Source organism: Helobdella robusta, assembly GCF_000326865.2.
Source record: "Helobdella robusta unplaced genomic scaffold HELROscaffold_2, whole genome shotgun sequence".
Taxonomy (NCBI): Eukaryota; Metazoa; Annelida; class Clitellata; order Rhynchobdellida; family Glossiphoniidae; genus Helobdella; species Helobdella robusta.
In genome coordinates this window covers 4241869-4264355 of record NW_008704083.1, presented here as the reverse complement: position 1 = coordinate 4264355, position 22487 = coordinate 4241869, and the positions used below count along the sequence as shown (strand labels likewise).

At 32.2% G+C, this 22487-nt stretch overlaps 3 protein-coding genes across 3 annotated transcripts in view; 2 read left to right on the top strand and 1 right to left on the bottom strand.

The window, feature by feature from the left end:
* Positions 1-76: 76 nt before the first annotated feature.
* HELRODRAFT_188298 (hypothetical protein) lies at positions 77-3435 on the top strand (the record flags this gene model as incomplete). Its single annotated transcript, XM_009017319.1, has 10 exons — positions 77-88; positions 372-524; positions 897-1050; positions 1152-1207; positions 1400-1663; positions 1891-1944; positions 2073-2276; positions 2383-2626; positions 3110-3177; positions 3384-3435. Coding segments are annotated over 10 exons (1260 nt in total), but the record flags the coding sequence as incomplete, so codon positions are not given.
* A 251-nt stretch (positions 3436-3686) lies between these two features.
* Positions 3687-13974, top strand: HELRODRAFT_106049 (hypothetical protein; the record flags this gene model as incomplete). Its single annotated transcript, XM_009017318.1, has 24 exons — positions 3687-3749; positions 3927-4040; positions 4166-4261; positions 4445-4508; positions 4734-4863; positions 5058-5142; positions 5341-5458; positions 6549-6634; positions 6807-6977; positions 7186-7285; positions 7403-7504; positions 7697-7790; positions 7935-7996; positions 8118-8298; positions 9196-9449; positions 9673-9800; positions 10038-10205; positions 10505-10663; positions 10886-10988; positions 11284-11351; positions 11592-11849; positions 12799-12916; positions 13309-13473; positions 13589-13974. 24 exons carry the CDS (start codon positions 3687-3689, stop codon positions 13657-13659), a joined length of 2958 nt encoding a protein of 985 aa, XP_009015566.1. The 3' UTR covers positions 13660-13974.
* Positions 13975-15131: 1157 nt separating this feature from the next.
* Positions 15132-22487, bottom strand: part of HELRODRAFT_188296 (hypothetical protein) — a gene marked incomplete at its 5' end in the record, with an annotated part of 8626 nt that continues 1270 nt past the window's right edge. Inside the window, 7 exons of the mRNA XM_009017317.1 lie at positions 15132-17549; positions 18396-18435; positions 18527-18852; positions 19021-19246; positions 19620-19814; positions 20298-20497; positions 21391-21496. Of these exons, the coding sequence (XP_009015565.1) occupies positions 17305-17549; positions 18396-18435; positions 18527-18852; positions 19021-19246; positions 19620-19814; positions 20298-20497; positions 21391-21496 (1338 nt within the window). The 3' untranslated portion in view covers positions 15132-17304. The remainder of the gene's footprint in view (positions 17550-18395; positions 18436-18526; positions 18853-19020; positions 19247-19619; positions 19815-20297; positions 20498-21390; positions 21497-22487) is intronic.

Sequence of the window (22487 nt, the reverse complement as noted above, 5' to 3'; positions counted from 1 at the left end):
TATAAGTTAAAAGCATCAAATTTGATCGTTAAAAGGAAAGGAAATAAAACTGAATGTTCACCTTCATTCATCTAAAATGTGGATTAAGGTATATTACTTTAGTTAACACTAAAATTTTCAATTGATATATCTTTGTCTTATCTTTATTTATTTTTCTCTGCTAATCAGTTTAATTTGTATTCATTAATCATTATTTTTTGATTGTTAGTAATATAAGGCTATTAATAGCTTAGGGATTTATATTTCTAGCGATAAGTTCTTTATATGGGTTAAAATGATAAGGCCATCATTTTAATTTCTGTTGAAAAATTTTAATGCTCACAAATTAATTTTTTACTGCTCACAAAATATTTTTTGTTTGCTTATGAAAGGAAGTCTTATCAGGTGACACATGTAGTGACGACGATGATGATGTCAGTAACAAACATTCACTGGAAAGTAGTTGTGCCCGCATCAAACGACTCTTGAAAGAGCATTCTTATCATAAGAAGTTCCAAGAAAGGTGCAGAAGGCATAGTCTGCAAGTAAATTTTATTCATCACATTTTTGTTCAATTTTTAATCCACTATTTTCTTCATTATTTCACAACATACCTCCCAAACATTATTATAGCTTATGCTAAACTAGGATAGTTTTGAAATGTACTGAGATTGTTGGATTATTTGAAAGATAAGTAAAATTTGTCTTTTAGAACAATGCCACTGAATAAATACTTTATTAATAATATTTGTAGAATGGAATTAGTCTAATTATTAAATTAATTAATTGCAAGAGTTGGACTGGCTCTATGTTAAAAAGTTGTACTTTGTCTTTGCACCTGAGGGCAGTGGATGGGGCTGGAAATAAATTTAAGATTCAATCTCAATAAATGCCATCAATAATTAAATTACAAACAGACACGCAAGAAGTTCATGCACTATAGTTCAAACTTTGTCACTGCTGGCCATGGTCAGAAGGATGTCCATTTCTCCCTTGACATGCACAACACACAAGGAACTTCTAGCAAAATTAAAACATCCCACGATGATGCAAGGAGCATTAACGGCTTAGGTTTGGTTTGATTGTTTTGTCAAATTTGTATTTTATTTACTCCATAATTGATTGACAAATCATTCACTTTGTATTATTTTTTTACATTTTAAAATTGCCAGGGGATAGAAGGCTGAAGTTGATGAAGCATCCACAGCTGTCTGAATTCGTTAAACAGGTTAAATAAATAAATACTCAAATCATATTTATTTGATGTAAACATAATATGTGCAGTGTGCATGCATAGTTGAATGGAGCTAATTTAGATATAAAAACAGGTCTTGGAATAAAATATAAATTAATAAACGAATATTTAAAATTGGAAATTGATAAAATACTGTTTTTAGTGAGTTTCAATTTGTTTCATAAGGAGTCTTCCTCAGATGATGACGATGACGAGTATCTGTCATCAATGACGAGCACTGTGGATCATCAGGGTCAACAACATATGCATGTCACCAGCAGCAAACATAATTCTTTGAACTCTGATAGCAACAACAACTACCCAATCACTTCTTCAGCAAACAATTCCACAGGTAGCAAGTCCAACTTCAAAAAAACTTTTTCAAATGAAGCCATGATGGCCAAAAGGAAGAAAATGTGGATGTTGATTGCCAAAAAAGAAATACCCAAGGTTAAATTGTTTTGCACTTTTATTACACACACACACACACACACACACACACACACACACACACACACACACACACACACAAATGTACACTCCCACATATATACATTTTTTTTATTATTTTTATTATAGATATTACTATTATTGTTTTTGTTAATATTTTTAGTTAGATTACAGATCTGGTTATTCTGCTTTTAAAAAATATATTATAAATAAAAATCATGCAACAGTTTCAGAAGCACAAAGCCATCATAAGGAAGGATAATCTTGCTCAGCTTAAAAAGGTTTAAATAAATTTTTTTGTTCATTTCAAGATGCATTAGAAAATTTCTTGTTGCGTATTTTTTGGTACTCTGTAAATGCTGAACAACAGTAATCATTTATGTGATATTTGTTTTTGAAAATTTGCCAGTTGTCGAAGGAGTGTCAGAAGGAATCCAGAAAGTTGGCACTTGCATCACAAAAATTATCAAGAGATGCTGCCTCAAGAATCAAACGACTTGGAAAGGAAATGCTGGCGTATTGGAAAAGGTTTGAAAAAGTTGAGAAGGAACATAGGAAGAAGGCAGAAAAAGAAGCTTTGGAGCAGAAAAAAGTGGATATGGAAATGCTTGAGGTTAGAAATCAACCATTTGATTCCATTTTTTAAACATTTGTCATCTTAAAATTGTTTTTAAATATATAATTCAATTAGCATAATTTGTTCAATTTTTTCATATAAGATGAAAAGGCAGCAGAGAAAATTAAATTTCCTCATCACCCAAACCGAACTATATGCTCATTTTATGGCCAAGAAGTTGTCAAACCAGACCTTAAATGGTGTAAACGCTTGTGATGTTGCTGGTGTTGCTCATGATGTTGTTCATTATGAAGATATCTTGAAGAATTTCGATGAAGATGATTCAACAAATAAACTTGTTCCCATCAATGGTGGCTTTGTAAGGAGGAGCACCGACGATGATTATGGTTTTCTCTTCCTTCATTTGCTATTTAGTTCTTTTGCTATAATTACTAATTATTGGTGGATGTCATTCATCCTGGCACCAAATTATTTAATCTAACTGTACATTGGTGATTGAAGAATATAACCTCTCACTTTGGTCAGAATACTCTCTTAAATTTTTATCTCAATATTTTTAGGATTGCCTTATTTTTGCATTATTTAAATTGCTTCATGGTTTAAGTGGTGCTTGTCTAATATCCATTAATCTACATCTTGCTTCAGAAATAAATTAAAAATTTGTTTGGTGAAAATTAAAAAACATTGGTTTGTCTTAGTAATAAATTTATTTGTAATATTGGTTTAGATTATTATATTTAAGGTTGGATTATTTTTAATTTAAATTAACAACATGTTAATTATCGTTCAAATGAATGTTAAAAAGTTGATCACGACAGTTATCTTGCAATGCTTGACACTACTGTTTCTATACGACTGATGATTTACAGATAGCGAAATTATGAAGCGCTTGGCCTGTAAAAATGTCAAAACAGCCATCGATGATCAAATAAGCAAGGTGCGAACTGATATATTAAAACAACAAATTGTCATGAAGTCATGTTGTAACTTGGATGTGTTATAGCATTGGTTTATTTTATTTTAAATTAACTCAGGTTTATTTTTCTTTTTTTTACAAAATTAAGATGTAACCTGATATTGTGATATGCATAGAGTCTATATAAACTTACTTAAGTTTTAGAACTAGTAGTTCATTATTTTCAGAAAAAAGAATTTGATAACGGGTTGAGAAACAAGATGGAATTCAAAAACTCTGGTAATTTTCAAAATTTGTTGTTGACTGCAAACTTCATTGTGTTGTTTTAATCAATTTACGTAGTTAATTTTGATCTTGTTTGTTGCAGATAAATAACTTTAATGAATTGGGTTCACATAGATATGATTAATATAAATAAATGTAATTGAATAAACATATTTGTTAACATGAACTTTAGCCATTAATAGTTATCTAATTGATTGCTAACAAACGTTGCACAAACAGATGATGCCTATTCAGATCCTTCATCAATGAACCATGAATGGAATCAGCCTGAAATATTCAAAGGTCGTCTCAAGAGCTACCAACTCAAGGTCAATCCAATTGTACAGATAAGCAGTATATGTAGTGTATGAGTACATGCAACTGTGCAGTACCGCTATTTGTTAGCTAATTAATTCTATTGATTTATGGCATTGGTGTATTTATGAATTTCTCATATTCAATGCATCACTGACTTCTAAACTAACTTCCTAACTAACCATTCACAGGGAATGAATTGGTTAGCCAACTTGTATGATCAGGGCATCAATGGTATTTTGGCTGATGAGATGGGACTTGGCAAGACTGTACAGAGTATTGCCTTTCTAGCTCATTTGTCTGAGGTTAGTTGGTGGTTTCTCTGATTAATTAGTTGATGCTCTGTTGCTCAAGAGAATGTTGTAATATCGCAATAATAGAGTCAGTTAGTTTGTATGTTTAAATTCCAATTTTTCCATATTTTCAAAAGAGCCATGGTATTTGGGGTCCATTCCTTATAATAGCCCCTGCTTCAACTCTGCATAACTGGCAACAAGAAGTCACTAGATTTGTGCCAGATTTCAAAGTTAGTTTCTTTTAAATTGCTTAATGAAATTTAATTTATTTTCTAACTAACCGATTTATACATTGCTCAAAAATTTATAATTAATCACTTAAAAAATAAAGTTATTTCACACTATTTCAAAGTTAAATTACAAATTTTAATCCGAACACATGGACATGAATATATTTTGCTCACAAAACAAAGGTGATTCCATATTGGGGGAGTACACAGGACAGAAAGGTGCTGAGGAAATTTTGGAGTGGATCAAGTAACAAAAAACATCCTAACTACGTCAATTGTTAGTTGCTACATTTTTTATTAAGTTTTTTAAGTTAATTTTTAGTTATTAAGTCTAGCAAATTTTGATTATTTTTTATTTACTGTTTATGCATAAAATATTTTTGTAAGAAGGTAACAAGTGTTTGCTTGCTGTTCACCTATCAATGTACGATAGTAGAATGCAGTAATACAATTACATAATAACAAACAACAGACAAGGAATCAGCATTTCATGTGGTCATAACAAGTTATCAGTTGGTTGTGCAAGACTCAAAGTACTTTCAACAAATAAACTGGCACTACATGATTCTAGATGAAGCTCAGGCTATCAAAAGCTCCAACAGGTTTGTACATTGGTTATTTGGTGGCTCAATTGTTCATCATCAAAAGATCAATTGATATTGGTACAAACTTCTGATTGATTGATGGATTAACATTGTTCATCAGCTAATTTCATTAATTAGATATATTTTTTCTAGACGTCATTAATTGTTTTTAAATGATTTGGTGTAAATGAAGTGATCAATAACCTTTTCAGTTCTCGATGGAAGAGTTTGTTGGTCTTCAAATGTCGCAACAGACTACTCTTAACAGGCACTCCTATACAAAACAGCATGGCCGAGGTCTGGTTTTTATGCTCAAGATTCTGGCGTCTATATTTGTCCTTGTCAGATTTTAATATTGAACTGTGTCTGTCATTTGTGAATTTTTAATTGTTTCATTACTATTTATAACTGGCTCAATTTGTTTATCTGTTAATTTTTTGAGCATTTTATTGAGACGTCAATTTATTGCATGCCTTCATCCATCCATCTATTCAGTTGTGGTCTCTGCTGCACTTCATCATGCCAACTTTGTTTGATTCTCATGAAGAGTTCAATGAATGGTTTTCAAAAGACATTGAGAGTCACGTGGAGAAGCAGTCGTCGCTTGACACAAGTCATTTTTTGTTTTTAACAAATTATAAAATTGTTTTTATCTCTTTAATTGGCTCATCCAGTTGTATGGTTGGTAATTAATATTAATGATAAATTTATGAAGTGCAAATTAAAAAATTTCTCAGAAGTGCTTTCAAAAAAGTATTTATAATATAACAACAAAAAATTATGAACTGCCAATGTTTCGTTAGCTGAATGTAGTTATTACATACATAGTTATTACACACATAGATTAATAGTATATCAGCTACATCTGTTGTCTTATCCCCTCCCATACACCTCAATCAAGTTCATTGGGTTTTGGAGTGTTCTCATTAACGTTATAAATTGAATGTGAGCAATGACCTTGGATCGATCCCCTTGTAAAACGCCTTTACATTTAATTATGATCTCTAAGTTTAATTATCAAATTTTTGCTTAATTTTTTGCCATGAAGAATTTGAAAGTTCAGTAACTTGAGAATACAGTTAATATTGTTAATTCCTGTTCATACACTGTTATGTTTGTTTTGCACCTCTTACTTTCAGGACCAAGAATGAATGAATGACCTACTTTTATCTCCCACAATTGATGACAAAATTTTTTTCAACACAAGCCGAAGAGATATCCCTCTAAAATTATTTGCATCAATGGTAGCTTTTGTTGCTCATATGCATAATTTTTTCCATTAAGTCAGAGTTATTTGGTAAAAAAGGCACAAATAATTTCTATCGAGTTTGTTCTTCAATATTGCGCATGCTTAATTAATTTTTTCATTGAATTGTCATTCTGTCGATTTTTGATATTGCAATGGTGTTGCCAATTTTTCGATGGACATTCATAGATATTCCATCATTCCTTTAAACTATGTTTTCATGTTTTTTTGAATAATTCCAGAAATGCTGAAAAATAATAATAATATGTATGTAGTTTCTGGTCTGGTCTGACCATGCTGGTCTAAAAAATAACTCCGATCTATTTCGCTGAATCTGTGATGTACATTTATGGATATGTTTTGTGTTGTGTGTGTGTTTAATTTTAAATGTAAAATGCCCTTCGCTATTTTGATGTTGAATTTTATATAAATTCTCTTACACAACATTTAATTTTAGCTCAGCTAAGCCGACTCCATATGATTTTGAAGCCATTTATGTTGAGAAGAGTGAAGAAGGATGTAGAAAATGAACTATCAGACAAGGTTTATAAATTATAATCTAAGATTTTTTTTTAATTTATTAATTTTTTTTGGTTGACTTAGTATAATGTCCAGTTATTATTCTAATTGATGGACATAAAATAGCACTAGTTAAATTTTTTATTTGGTTGACTTTTGATAATATTAATTAATTAATTTGTCGGTGAATGGCCAGATTGAGATAAAGTTGGCATGTCCGTTGACGAACAGACAGAAGTTGCTATACAGAGCAATAAAGAACAAGATATCAATTGATGATCTTCTCCAGTCCTCCTCCTCATCTTCGCTACCTTCATCTGGAACATTGGCCAGTAATCTCATGAACATTGTTATGCAACTGAGAAAAGTTTGTTGTGCTGGAATCACTGTTGTAAAAAATTAGTCCACTATTGCTTCTTAGTATTTTGATCTTTGTATCTTAATTAAGTTTAGAACTTGTGTTGGGTTAATGTTATGTAATGATGTTGCTCGATTCATTTTGTATATATTTTATATTAGTTTGTTTTCCATTTCTTTAATAGTTTCTATTTCATTTGTAAATTGGACATCATCAGGTGTGCAATCACCCAGAACTGTTTGAAAGACGAGAGGTGAAATCTCCACTCTTCATTTGCATTCCAGCCTACCAAATGCCCAAACTTATGTACAGGGAGGGTCTGTATACTTTTTTGCCTTTGAGTTTGAAACACTGGTAGTCATTCATTTAAATTTATTTATTTGTTAATAATTGACATCATTCATTTATTTATTTAATTTAATTCATTTTTGCAGCTTATGCTGAGTCATTGTCAAGTAACAAAGACTGGCTGAAGAAGAAGATGACTATTTTTGATTGCCTTCACATTCATAGGTCACTTTTTAACAAATCAAAAGGTGCTGACAATTTTAAAAATTTATTTGTGGATGGATGTTGTGTGGATGCAGATTACAAATGGATATCAAACTTTTTGTCAATCACTGACAAAGATGACAATTATTTATTTTATCAATCATTAATTTGTGGCGGCTTGTGTCTAGAACTACTTTATGAATTAAAAAAATTTAAAATTTTTTAATAATCATCAGATAAACATGTAAGGAGCTGCTTTTCATTCACGAGGTTCATGAACATGTCACCTGCAGATCTAACAGCTTTACATAGGATGGGCTTCTTTGCCAGGTTATTTTTTGACTGAACCATTAGATTGTCCTTCAGTTTTCTTGGTAGTATTGAGATCGCCTATCAATTTGTTGGTTGGAGATAGTGATGTAAGATATTAGTTATTTTCATTGACAATGTTCTTCCAAACATATACTCCATCAGGTGGCACCACTATTTGCTTCTATTGAAAATACATTCGGTTTTGCACTATCGAAGATTCATCTGTGATATTGGGTAATATTGGCTTCATATACTATTTGTACCATACCATTTTTTAATTGACGTTGTTGACCATTTTAAAAAATGTTCATTTCTCAAATTAATCATCATATTTCTGCAGGACAGTTCCTAATGCTTCATCATCGTCTTCATTGTTCTTCATTGAATTGAACATGGCGACGTCTTCAGCTTCACTTCAGTTCTCGCCACATCTTCTCAATCTTTGTTTCACGTCCCCCATCAATTCCATCTACGCACACTGTGATAACGTCATCCACTTCACCAGGGAAACACCCGAACATCGCAAGTTGAGAGCCAGGAATAAGATGAGTGCCAGAAGGAACAACCTTGCAACTTCTAGTTACGCTACTCTGAGAGATGTCGGCGATAATACTCTCAGCAGTGACTGTGATATTCGTAGGCCAATTTTTTCCATATCTGAGCTACCAAGAGACGATGATATGGATGAGGAAGTTGTTGACATCATATCAACCGTATGACCTTTTAAAACCTTATTTTTCACTTTAAATGAAACTTTTTTTAGAGCTTATTTGACATAATATAACTATTTTAATGAAACTCGGCTCTTATATTCTAATATCAAGGTGTTTGGTTGTTATGTTAGCTATATTTGTTAATTGCATGTTAATGTGATTTACGAAATTAAGGTTTCTTCATGACATTACATGACATGAGATATTATTTACATTACATTATTATATTATTATTACATGACGTTGAATCAAACTCCATTTTTAAGCTGTGATATTGTTTTTTGTATTGAAGGATGACAATGAAAGTCAATCGTCAAACAACAACGATAACATTATATTGAGGAGTCGAAAGTCCTACACTCGTCTCTTGGTACCAACCTACATTCCATCATTTCTCTTCATCAATGTCCACAAGGTCTTTTTTATAATTTTTACTTTTTTCTTATAACTTTTGTCTTTTTTTCACTTTTGGTACTTTAGCTCCTGTTAGCTGTCTGTCTTCAACTTTTAAGGAATGTATGATGGAGTTGTAGTTTACTAAGACCTGCTTTATCAGTTTTTGTCTATTCCAGTATTAATTATTCATCAGCATAGAAATAAAAGACTTTTTTACTTTTTTCAAATGGTTCAGTTTTTTTTTTAATTCTGATATCTTTTGTCCATATAGTTATTCTCTTATTTATAGGACGTGAGTAAAGGATTAAAATGAGATGTTCGTATAATTTCCAAAAGGTTTTGAGCACTGGCTCTCAAACCTGGTATGCTGTTGATCGATCGTCACAGTATCACCAGATGAGGAATGTGGATGCTTGCTACAATCGACAGCAATATAACATCTTATGGAATGGCCTGCCACAACTTAGCTCTGAATTTCTAAATGACATCTTTGTTAACACCTCTGCTCCTGGCGGTTTGATGGGATCGACACCTCAACCTCAAGGATACTCCAAAATATCCATACCAAGTAAGTCCTTACTTTGTTATTAGTTACTTAAATGATTTGTTTCAATTTTTTGATAACTTTTCACTGTTTCAATAAATACTATACCTATTTTGAATAAGTATTTTTATCTTTTGGTTTTGGTTTTATCATAGTTTTTTTTAAACTATTAATGCTAGCTTAATATAAAAAAAAGTGTTTTTTTTTCAATTTTTCATGTTTTTCATCAACATTCTTTTATTTGTAGGTAAAGAAACTTTGATAAGAGATGCCGGCAAGTTGCAGGTTCTAGATAAACTGCTGACAGAACTAAAGATGAACAACCACAGAGTTTTAATATACTCACAAATGACTCGGATGATCGACTTACTCGAGGTTGGTCATAATTACTTAGACAGCATTATTTTTTATTCATTTTTTTTATACCAACATATGTGCCTGTTAAATGTGTGGTGATGATCATTTCAGACAATATTTGCTCTTCAAATTTTGCCTGAAGATAGTATTTTTTTCTTGTTTGTTATCAGTAAAATTATTGCTATATATATTTACATGCCAGATGTATAACAGTCTATTATGTTGTTATTATTATATTATTATTATTATAACCAGGAATTTCTCTGGCACAGACGTCACACCTACATCCGATTGGATGGATCGTCGAAGATATCAGAAAGACGAGACATGGTGGCTGACTTTCAATCTCGGGAGGACATCTTTGCATTTTTGTTGAGCACAAGAGCTGGCGGATTGGGTATCAATTTGACAGCTGCCGATACTGTTAGTCTTGTTAATGTGTTATTCTTAAAAGTATAACTAGATTACTTACTATCAATCATTTTTTGTAATTTCATTCTTTTTTATATTTTTATACTTTTCAGTTGTTTTAAACTCTGAACAAAAGTAATCACACTGACAAAAATTCTAATGCTTTGAATGAGAGATACTACTTAACGGTGGCTGTATTTTTATTTTTATCTATTTGAGAGAGTATATATGAACAATAATTGGGAGCTGATTTTTCAGTTGAAAAGCTTAATGGTAAGTGACCTACATATCTAACAATTATCCACGAACAGGTGATATTTTACGACAGTGATTGGAACCCGACGGTGGACCAACAAGCCATGGACAGGGCACATCGGTTGGGTCAAACAAAACAGGTCACAGTGTACAGGCTGATCTGTGAAGGCACCATCGAGGAGAGGATTCTACAAAGAGCTCTTGAAAAGAGTGAGGTAAGGTTCACGGTTGACAGACATTTTATATCTAGAACTTTTTATTGAAGCTATCATGTTGTCAATATTAAAATATTAAAGTAGGATTGGAAATTGAACCTAATACATTTAAAATAATATCAAATTATGCTGATGTGGTAGTTTTCAATCGCAGTTCAAAATAAGTTCTGTAATGATAGATGGTTTGTGGTTAGTGGCAATATATAAAAATGAACGTTGCAGATTCAAAGGATGGTTATAAGTGGTGGGAATTTTGCACCAGATGTGCTGAAACCAAAAGAAGTTGTAACGTTGCTACTGGATGATGACGACATGGACAGGCAATGTTAGTCTACAAATTATTATGATGAAACAATCTCAAATTTAAAATCGTTGTTGAAATATTCCGTGGAAATTAGTTTATTTCATCTTGTTAATCATGAGATGCATGCAACGTTCTAAAACTGATAACTTTGTTAAGAAGACTGGCTACCAAAACATTAGCATAATAAAATGCATTTTTATTCAAAAATCAAATCAAATCACTTTTATTCAATCAAACAAAATTTTTGTTGATTAGTGTTCTTTCAAAAAGTCAAAATTATTGTTATTCTGATCATTAGCTGCTTCAAAATCTGAAGCCAGGTGTGGTGGTATGACGAAGGAAGGCAGTAGCAATTCCTCGCACTCTTCAATCAACAGTCTTCAAGTTTGCATTGTCTATTTTTTTTCATTCTCTTAAAAAATGTCCAACACTTCTTTAAAACGTGATTTCATATTAAGATTTTTTATAATAGCAGCTAGCAACCAATAACACAATAATAAATGTTAAATCTTTGGGATATACTGCTAAATTTTAGATTTTGGTCAAATTTGAAGATGTAGATGTTAAAACCAGCAATACCCATTGTATGGAGTCCAATATATATTTCTTATCAAATCATTACAGCAACAGAAAAAAAGGACGAGAGGCAGACCAGGGAGGCCCAAGAAAATAATCCCCCCAAACGAAGTATCCGTCGTTGGCAGAAGTGATAAGGAGGGTGAAGGAGACAACAAAATTAAATCCAATAAAATTAAAAAGGCTGCTAACATTTCAGTGGCACATGCACCGAGATCGACAAATGCAACTCCACAATTAACGGACGATACCTCTATGATGAGTGCCAGTTCATTTGTTTCCATGCCAGCAAGTCCTCGTAGCGAGGTTCGTTTTAATGGGTACTTCAGTTTTTTCCATACTACCAACTTTTTACAATCATCTTTTGGCGGTGCTGTGGAAGCGTGCTCATCTACTTTCACTTATGTTCTTTTTTTTCTCAACATTTTTACCAGTTAATCAAGTTAGTATGTCAGAGTCAGTATCTCTTCAATTTCAGCTTATTTGAATGTCATCTTTCTTTATTCCACTTTACTTGGACCTCAGCTATTTTCACCCAGTTTTATAATTTTTACTTTTCAACAGTTGATATATTTTTATCTTTCTTTCCTAGCTATTTAATCATTTTATTATAATTATCCAAATTCGTATATCTCTTTTTATACATTGGTTTGTGTGTGTTTTAACAGTATCGGATCTTAAACATGCGGACCTTCAGTGTTAATCTCTTCTAAAATTTTAAAAATACCTTGAAAATCTCGGTTCAGTTTGGGGTGAATACATCTTAACGAGATTTTTGATAGTTGATAATGTAATAGTTATTCACGTTGTTAAATTTGTGGAACAGCTGAAAATTGCTTTCATATGACTTCCACCTTACCATAAATCCAACGGACATAGTGGTTTTGTCTTCAAATTGCAGAATGATATTGTTTTTGTTGATAAATTTGTATTGTATCTAACTGTATTCCTTTCTTATTTACTTGCTCTTATAAAATCATCTTTTGTTCGTTTTTCTGTCCGAGTGATGACGTGGTAGCGACTTTTCATAATGGACTTTCTATCAGGAAGTTGACTGTTAAATGCCTCAAGTAGTATCAAACTTCATTTGGTTTAACCTTATTAATCGTATTAATATTTGCGTTTCTTATTTCCGGATTGATTTGCATTTTTCATTAAAGGAGCTGTAATAATGATTTTTAGTAGGGTGATGAACTTTGGGTTTCGAAGTTTTGAATTGGAGTTGTAACCTACGTTGACTGAATTTGTTTTACAGATTTCGTGCACAAGTTTTGACATACCACAATCTGAAAGTGTCATTGAAGAAGAGAGCTCTGACTCAACAATGTTGGTTGTCGACGATCCTCACCAGTTACCTTATACTACACTCACATGTTAGTAATTCTCTGATGCATCACGTCATTCATATTTGTTATTCAATCCGTTCAATATCACGTTTTATTGTCGTTGTTAGGTGTTTAATAAATATGTTTGTTGTATGATATATAACTTCAGTATTAGCAGTTGGTTGATTGGATCTGATGTTGCATTTTAACACTGTAAAAATGAAAATAGATTACAAAATAATTGCAAATCTAACATTCAAGTGAAATTCTTAAGAAGGAAAATGTTTTCAAAATTGGATGTGGTCACACATTTAGCCAGTTTTTTTTGGCTTAAATAAGTTTCTTAATTAATATTGTTTTGTTAATGTTACGCAACATTATTTCATTTTTGTTGTTTTTTCAAGAGCAATGAATTTTGATACATTTTTCTGATTCCCCAGCTGTTAATCCTCCTTTAAAGAAGCGGGGCCGACCGAAAGGCTCGGTGCTCTCGCGTCCTCGAGGTCGCACCGGCATACAAAGGTCCTTATGTGCCGCTGAACTGGCTGCCGTTCAGGCTGCTAAAAAAGCAACGTTTGCTGCTCATGGCTATACTTACACTGCAGGTTTGATGGTTTGATAATTTATTTTGGTACAAAGATCTTAAGTAGTAACATAGAGTTTTGCTGATGATGTAGCAAACGTTAATTTAATTCAGGCTTTTGATTCTTGCTTTCACAGATATTCCTCCATCGTTTTTATCGAAACCGACAACCAACAACAACATTAGCACTAACCATTTGAACATCTGAAATTATTAGAATCGATTAGCTGATTTTTACAATGAATTCCCTGTTTTATTTTAGTCAAAAAAGCTCAACTGGTGTTATTTTATCAAATTTATATATTTGAACTGAATTCAGTGCATGCACGCCTGCATATACTGTAGCGATTTCCAATTTTATTGTTTTATAGGCGTCATTTTACCGTTATTATGAAAAAAGCAGCTTGTTTAATGTTTGAATTTGTTTTTAAATCTAGATGTACAGAACGTTTAATTAAATTGACTCGTGAATTTGCGCTTATTTGCACACATTAACTTTTTTGATACGATAAAAAATGTAATACGACATTGGTCGGAATTTGTTAATTAATTCAAGTCCTATCAGTGGACACGCAGCTTCATTCGTTAGTAACACAAGTTGCGTATTTTATGGATGTGGGAATGGGAACATTGGCTTGAATTTAGGAATTGACCTGAATGTTGAATAATATTAATAGTAATAATAACTGGGAACGTTTGCTCCGTCATGTTGCATGTATGTTTTGATGTTCCAGGCACCAATTGTAACGAATGGGTCGTTGTTATGTCAGTGCTACTCAATTTAATTAAATTTGTTTCCTATGTTCTCCAGTTAAGTTCACAATAGAAAAGGCAACACGGATAGAAATAAATTTGGAGAATTCTGCGTCATATTATTTTAACTATCTTAATTCATTAGCGTTATAACGTTTGTACTTATTTGGAGTAGATTGCTGTATATTTGCTAGGTTATTTGTATCGCAATTTGAAGATTTATTTTTCTAAATTGGAATACTGCTTAAAGTGTTATAGGATGACCTGCATGGATTTGGTTTGGTTTTGATGACTCAGTTGAGTAATGGTTAATGGTTTCTTATAAAATAGTGATATTAAATAATTTATTACAATTACATATCGTTTTTATTCATTTGACGTCGATACACATGGACATTAAGACAACTAAACGCTTCATTCTCGTATTTGCCATCCACGTTTTAATATATCGATGCACAGAAGTTATCGTTCTTCAGTTTTTTTTTTTTTAGTTCAGGAGATGGTCTTCGCTTTTAGCGTGTGCGTATGGATCTTGACTTCGTCTTCTGAATCGATCGGAACGAAAGCGACTTCCACCTGTGCATCTTCTTTCTATTGTTACTTCCTGACGCTTTCAAGCTAATTGAATAAATTTATTATTTGTCACGGTGACTGCGAGCGTTTTTTCAAGTTGTTACCAATTCTTTCAAATAAATTTTAAATAATAATAATAAATGTGAATTGGAACGTTGCTTAAGGTTTTGTATAGAATAATTTTCTTTTCGAATGTTCGATTCGAATGATGAAATGTGCCAAAATCGGATGGATTCTTATTAAATTTTAAATGAGCCTCGTAACGGTGAGGCGTTTCGCCAAAAAATTGTTGCGTAATAATTTGGTAGGTAGGTTAATCGCTTGAAAGGAACTACGATTGTGTGCAAACGAAGGTTCAGCTTGACGACTTTTAATATACACCGATGATTGATAAAGATGTTAAATACGAACATCAAACAAAATTAAATATGCAACAAAACAATGAATCTAATAACAAATTCACTTCTAAATATGTTCCATTATAAATAACCCTTTATAATTCAAATAATTCTATAATTTGGCAGGTTTATTTTGGTTTAATGCAGTGTCGAATGATGTTCAGTTTGAATTGCATTGAAAGCATAATATTAATTTCGTTACTGTTTAATCAAGCATATATTCCTTATTTATTTTTCCGTTTTTCAAGTAGAGCCATCAATTTTTTACAAACCAGCATCATTTTTTGCCACATGGTTTCAACAGCCTTCCGAAAGGGTGAAATAAAGAAAATGAAAATTATATAAAAATCACAAACAAATTTAAAAATTCATTAATATTGTAATGTGTTAAATATCACAGAATAAAAACGAAACAACAAATTAGATGATAAGAACTAAAGAAGTGCCTAATATACATATTACAACATTGTTCATGTAACGTCATTACAATACAAATCATGTATTCCCCATTGGTCGATTGATAAATTAACAAATAAACTAGCGTAAAATAATGGAAATAATCTAAGAAATGTTTAACTGATCGAAAACTAATGAAACTCTTGGGATTGTCTCTTGAAGGAACATAAAACGGCAAATAATTCATGTTAATTGCACGTTAGGACGGACTATGCTTTAGATCCATTAACAAATGTCTAATAGAAATTTAAATTATCAAAATGAGAAACCGCAGACAAAATTGATTGAGTCCGTTAAGTAGTTAGTTAATCAAACGATTGTTCGTTTAATTAATTCAAAAGTTCAATTTTTCCATCAGCGCTTACACGATGGTGGATTGATCGAAATATTTGAATTGCAACGACAAATGAGTGACAACGTTCAAAAAAATGCTTGGTAGTTTGGACACCTCTCTTGTGATAATATTGAAATGAAGAATTTTAAATCAGAAATTCACGCACGGTGAGCTTATTTTGCGCCATCTTAAAACAACTAGCCTAGAGTATAAAATTTTGTTGCAACGTTTGAAAAATGTTTGAAAAAAGGAATAATAACGAATATTTTTTTAAATGAAAAAGAATAATTTTAAAAAATTAGAAAAACTTTACACCAGGTGAGGATTATTATCCACATGATGAATTCATGTGTCCTGTGTTCATCTCGTGTGCTTGCTTGCAAATATTATATTATGTACATGTGTGGAGATGCGTCTGTCTGGTGGTGCGCAATGAACGAGAACGTGCATGGGTGGGGTGGGTGGTTGACACTAATAAAAACACAATGAGCAAGAAATTTATCACTTCAAAATCAATCTGTCCGTCTGCTTCTTAACGACTTCTCATTAAACAAATAAGAAAGAAAACCTTTATTACTCTCTATTAGTACTTCTAAAAAATTGCAAAAGTTAAAAATTATTCATCAAAAGGTTATCAACACAGCTGATTAAAATTTGTTAACATAAACAAAAACCACGCACATTATATATATATATATATATATATATATATATATATATATATATTAATAAGAAATTTATAAAAAAATTAAGAAAGAAATAGAAACAATCTTTTTGGTTGGAACTTTTTGTTTCAGGTGACATTTTAACATTAAAAACAATGGAATGCAATATGTTCATAAAAATTATGGCCTAATGTTTTTCTTTTCAATCATCTTTCCGATGTCTCCAGTGTGCAGCCGTTGTTAAGGCATTTGAATGTCGACCAAGTCGAGAAATGATTGGTTGGGTGGTTCGAAACAACAATTACATCGTGTGTTGTTTTGTAATCTTTATTTGTTACGTGTATGCGTGTTTGTCATTTGTATGCAACGTCAATGTTGATTCTGTGTTGCCATCAAATTATCTATCATTCATCAGCCAGGTTTCGTCGCTGGACATGTTTACTCGCAAATAATTAAAAATCTTTCAGCATGATAGTTGCCTCATAAATAAAATGAAATTCTGAAACGACCAATAAACTTTCAAAATTAATTATTGAAATTAATAACTGATATGTTTTTGCAACCTTATCATCCTCAGACTAATTTGCAACTTGATCTGCACAATTGAAGTTTATAACACGCAAACAATAAATTTTTGTACTGTAATAAAAAAATTTGCGTTTTGTTACAAGTTTTTATTTACGGAACGCAATTTCGTAGATCCGGATTTTGCTGAAAATTGAAGGCTTCAAATTGAACAGCCGATTTTCATTCGAAATTTTTACTTCAATCATCCTCATCAACTTGCACGCATTCCTCCTTTCTACGATGCCGGCCAACTCTCTGCTGAAGTGATGTTGTTGGCCAGGAGGCATGGTATTGACGAGCCCAACGTGGAAGCCAGACTTGTGCAGTTGTCCATCGTCGCCAGCATTGGACTCTGCAGGGTTTGGAAATGTTAATGTGTTGTTAGTGTTGACAGAGTTTGCAAAGAAAAAATTATGAAATTATAAATTTTTGATAATAGCTTTGTAAGAAAAATTACGTATAGTTTTGTCGGCTTAACAATTTTATAAGACAAACATGTTCATTTTTCAAGTCAATTAAATTATTTTGAGCTGTTTTCCATGAAATAAAATTTTTTTTATATTTATAAAACTGAAATTTCTTCTTTTTTTAAAATTCTAATATGGTCCTGATTTAAAATGTTCTAATAATACTTTTTTAAATAAATTTAGGCGGTTTCAAATAAATTTTACTTTTATTTTTTGAGATTGTCTTAGAAAGTTCATTACGTTTTTAATATTGTGATCGGTTTTGGTTTTATTGCAAATGGAAACAACTTGCACAAGTGTTTTCTTTAACTTGTTTCCAACATCAGCTGATCGTCCGTCTACGATAAACTTTCTTTAAGAAATTAGGTATGTGAAAAAAAAATTGTTAACGAAATGTTTTAATGAAGGCATCTGATCAGATAATAGTGCCGAGAGAATTGCATTAACGCAATTCAACAATAGAAAATAATTGCATGCATGTATCATTCGTGCATGTACCTCGTTATAATTTATTTCACGCGTACAAAACTCTTCTCCAATGTCTCCTGTCCAATCAGCAATGTTTCATTGCAAACCTTCCACAAATATAGGAAAGATAATTTCCAGGAAAAAACAATTGGAACTATGGAACTACACGTTCATCAACAAAAAAATTTGCTCATTTCTGTCTTGTTTATTGTGAAAATAGAATCTATTTGTTTGGAGGTACAGGTGTGATCCTCTACACATACCTGTATCGATTTTGGAATATAGCATACAAAAATTATTTACCTATAAAATTGTTGCGATACAAGATTAGATTTTGAAGAATATAAAGCAGGACGACTACAGGTAGGTGATTTATTTAAAAGGGAGATGTTACCTCATCAGAGGAATGATTGGCGTCCATGCATTTCGGACATTCCTCCCATCCAGTTGCTCGTCTGCTCAGTTCCAACCGCCTCATAGAACATTCTCTGCTGTTGCTGTAGTTGTTGTTGCCGTTGTTGTTATCGTCATTGTTGTTGTTTAGTCTGCAATTTTGCGGTGTTGTGGTTGTTGTTGTTGTTGATGTTGTGTTGTTTATTGTTGATAGTGTTGATGGAATGTTGTAAAATAATGTCGTCGTTGAAGTTGTTGTGGTTGCCGTCGTTGAAACGAGAGATTCAGCTGCCTCTATTAAATCATGAGTGATGCTCAATAATTTACCTGATTTAGGGGACAAATTATTTTTTAATCATTTTGATTAGCTGTTTGTTCAGTAAAGTTTGGCTTATTATGATATTATAATATCTAACTGTAAACAATTCAGGTAAAGGATTTATTAAAATTTCAGTAAAAATTTGAGTCGACATGCTATTTAAAAACTGTTCTAACTATTGTGTTGCATTTGTGGTTGCTGATATAACGACTGCTGCTGCTGTCTGAAGTGGTCCGATTGCTTTTGTACGATCGGTATTCGTTCGAATGATTTTTCATTCAGCTTCCCATAAAAACCGGGAGAAGTCTTGGTGATGATATTGTTTGTTATTGTAAGACTACTTTTTCTACCATGATTGCTTATGAGGGTGATGCACATGGGGGCGGTGTTGTTCGAGTTCACCTGTCAATCAAATTGTATCGTGTATGTTTCTGCTGAGGTTCTGATCGGAACATCATTAAGTGATGCATGGTGTGTGTGTTTGTTGGAATGCGTCCCTTGCGAAATCAATAAACACATTGCAGTATTATAACAACTGTAATCATATTTGTAAAGACTACATATTACAGTAAATTGTAACGTAGATAGTATGAATTTAGAATAATTTAAGCCATGTATGGATGAACAGAAAACCAATGAAAGCATTATTTTGATGAATACTGCCATGTGTCTTAGTTAAATGTTAGCACACAACAACAAATAACAGAACCGACAGCTTAAAAACGCACTGTTTATAAAATAAATTAAACTTCATACATGCGAAAATTAGTCCTACCTGGTGCATCCGGACTTGATGATGTTTTGCCGCCCTGCTGTTGCTGTTGTTGTTGTTTTTATTGCTGTTGTTGTTAACGCTGTTGCTATTTGTTATGAGGTTAGATGTTCTTGTTAAGTGCAACCAATGAGCTATGCCGTGTCTCCACGATGATCTCAATGCAGACTCCGTCTGGCCGCTTTTCACTTCGGGTTTCTGTTGTCAATTGTTTACGTGTTATTTAATATCAGCATGTTAGCGTTTGACTGTGTCGCAATTTAATTGCAATTCCAGTCAGCACAAAAAGGTTGGATGTCACATTACAGGGTGGTTAATGTTTTACTAAATACATCGAGTGCATTGATGGTGAAGTGTACGTGAGGTTCATTGTCAGATGCACATGAAATGAATTGACGCCAATACCAATTATTCTAAATTTGAAATTTATAAATTCACCCGTGCAATTACTTTCAACGTATTAACTGCACCACAAAAAACACCGTTAATAACCTAAGCAGAAAGTTTCAGAAGTGGCAAATTGGGTAACATTTTCGCCTTGTAATTAACGCACGCTGACTCAGTTCGAATGCTATCGAAGCCTTTTTGAGATCGTAAATATAAGCTATCTAAATTTGAATCAATAATAATAGGAAAAAGAAGAATAAAATTAATAATAACAATAATCTAACAGATACGGACTTTTTTTGAAGGCGAGTGATTCTCCGACAGTACCTTGGTGGGTTCGTTGTTTGTACGCCGATCTCGCCGAAGAAAGCTGCCGAAGACGGGCAGAGGATTTTTAAACAAAGGCAACAAAGGGCGGGGTTCTTTGGAGTTTGACGGCGGTGTCGGTGGCGTTTCGTCAGGTTGTTTCGGTTTTGATATGCGGAAAGAGCCGCCTGTATTAGTGGTAACGTACCGTATTAACTAATATTCCATACTAAGTTTTGTAGAAAACAATACAACGCAGTTCTTACAGGAAACGCAAGAAAGTTAAAAAAAATTCTCATGTAGAATTGATGTTTTTAAACGATTTTAAATAGGTAGGACGATTTTAATTTTGTTTTTTATAAAATAACTAACGTCATTATTAAAAGTAAAAATTAGCAAATGCATTAACTTGCAACTTTCTGTTATTGTGTAATATATCTAATGTATAACATCATTTAAACCATTTAACCAAAAATCAACTGTCAGACCCTTACTTCAAATTTCATAGTGAGATCAAATAAAATATTTTTATACCGAATTTTATATTTTGAACTAAAACTGTGGCATTGTCTTGAAAAAATTACATAACATGACATAACATAACCCAACAAAACAGTTATTCCTATGCCTCCAAAATATTATATCTCTCAAATTAAAAGAATAAATAATAGTAGTAATAATAAATTAATTTATTAATCTATTTATTTATTAATTATCTAATTAAATGGATATCTTGTCAACCCATGCATGCAACAGGATAGAACTACATGCATGTTGGAAGGTCGATAGGAATACACAAAACAACGTCTAGTGCAAAAACCCCAATTCAGTTAGTCCATTTTTTTTATATCAGTCGTGCAGTTATGTGCTTAACAAAATATTTTGAGAATTGAAACTTTTGCATTAATATAAAAATTAGACTTGCCTTAAGTTAAAAATGCTTTGCAAAACGTTGTGTTAAATGGCTGTGTAGGAAGTTGATAAGTGTCTCGGTAGAAAGCTCGGGCTTGTTATTTGCACCATAAATTTTATTGAAAAAACTTTCGAATTAATTAACGTGATAATTAATATGCCAGCTAACCTCTTAACTTAGCGGCCAACGAGCAGGTAGGTAGGATATCCGAGCTGTCGTTGGTTTTGTCCTCCAGGCTGTCCACAGAGAGATCAGATGATGATGAATGTTTGCGCTGGAGTATGGCGCCGGAGTGTCTGCAATAAAGAAAATGTTAACAATAATTTTGTCTGCAGTTCAACGTTCCTGAGATAATAACAATGATGATGGGAACCAATGCGTTGAAGATTATTAAAATAATTCAACTGCATGTATTTAACTACTTCCACATGTTGGCAACAACAACGTTGCTAGCATTTGCGACAATACGTTGTAGATGCTAACTAACACATTCGTAGCTTTACCAGGCATACAAGTTTTTGTATTTGAGTATAGATGGGTATATGAACGCAAAAACATAATAAAATATAAAAGAACATTTTCAATGTAACATTTCACACAATGTAGAATAGAACATCATGAATATTTGATGAGTAGTAGATGGACGAAAGACAGATGAATGAATATATAGATGGATGGATGATCTGATGGGTGCCTGTGTAAGAGTCTGTTTGCATGTATAATCGTGTGTGTGTGTGTGTGCGTGTGTGTGTGTGCGTGTGTGTGTATGAACGTACCTACTATGTATGTATGTATGTATGTATGTATGTATGTATGTATGTATGTATGTATGTATGTATGTATGTATGTATGTATGTATGTATGTATGTATGTATGTATGTATGTATGTATGTATGTATGTATGTATGTATGTATGTATGTATGTATGTATGTATGTATGTATGTATGTATGTATGTATGTATGTATGTATGTATGTATGTATGTATGTATGTATGTATGTATGTATGTATGTATGTATGTATGTATGTATGTATGTATGTATGTATGTATGTATGTATGTATGTATGTATGTATGTATGTATGTATGTATGTATGTATGTATGTATGTATGTATGTATGTATGTATGTATGTATGTATGTATGTATGTATGTATGTATGTATGTATGTATGTATGTATGTATGTATGTATGTATGTATGTATGTATGTATGTATGTATGTATGTATGTATGTATGTATGTATGTATGTATGTATGTATGTATGT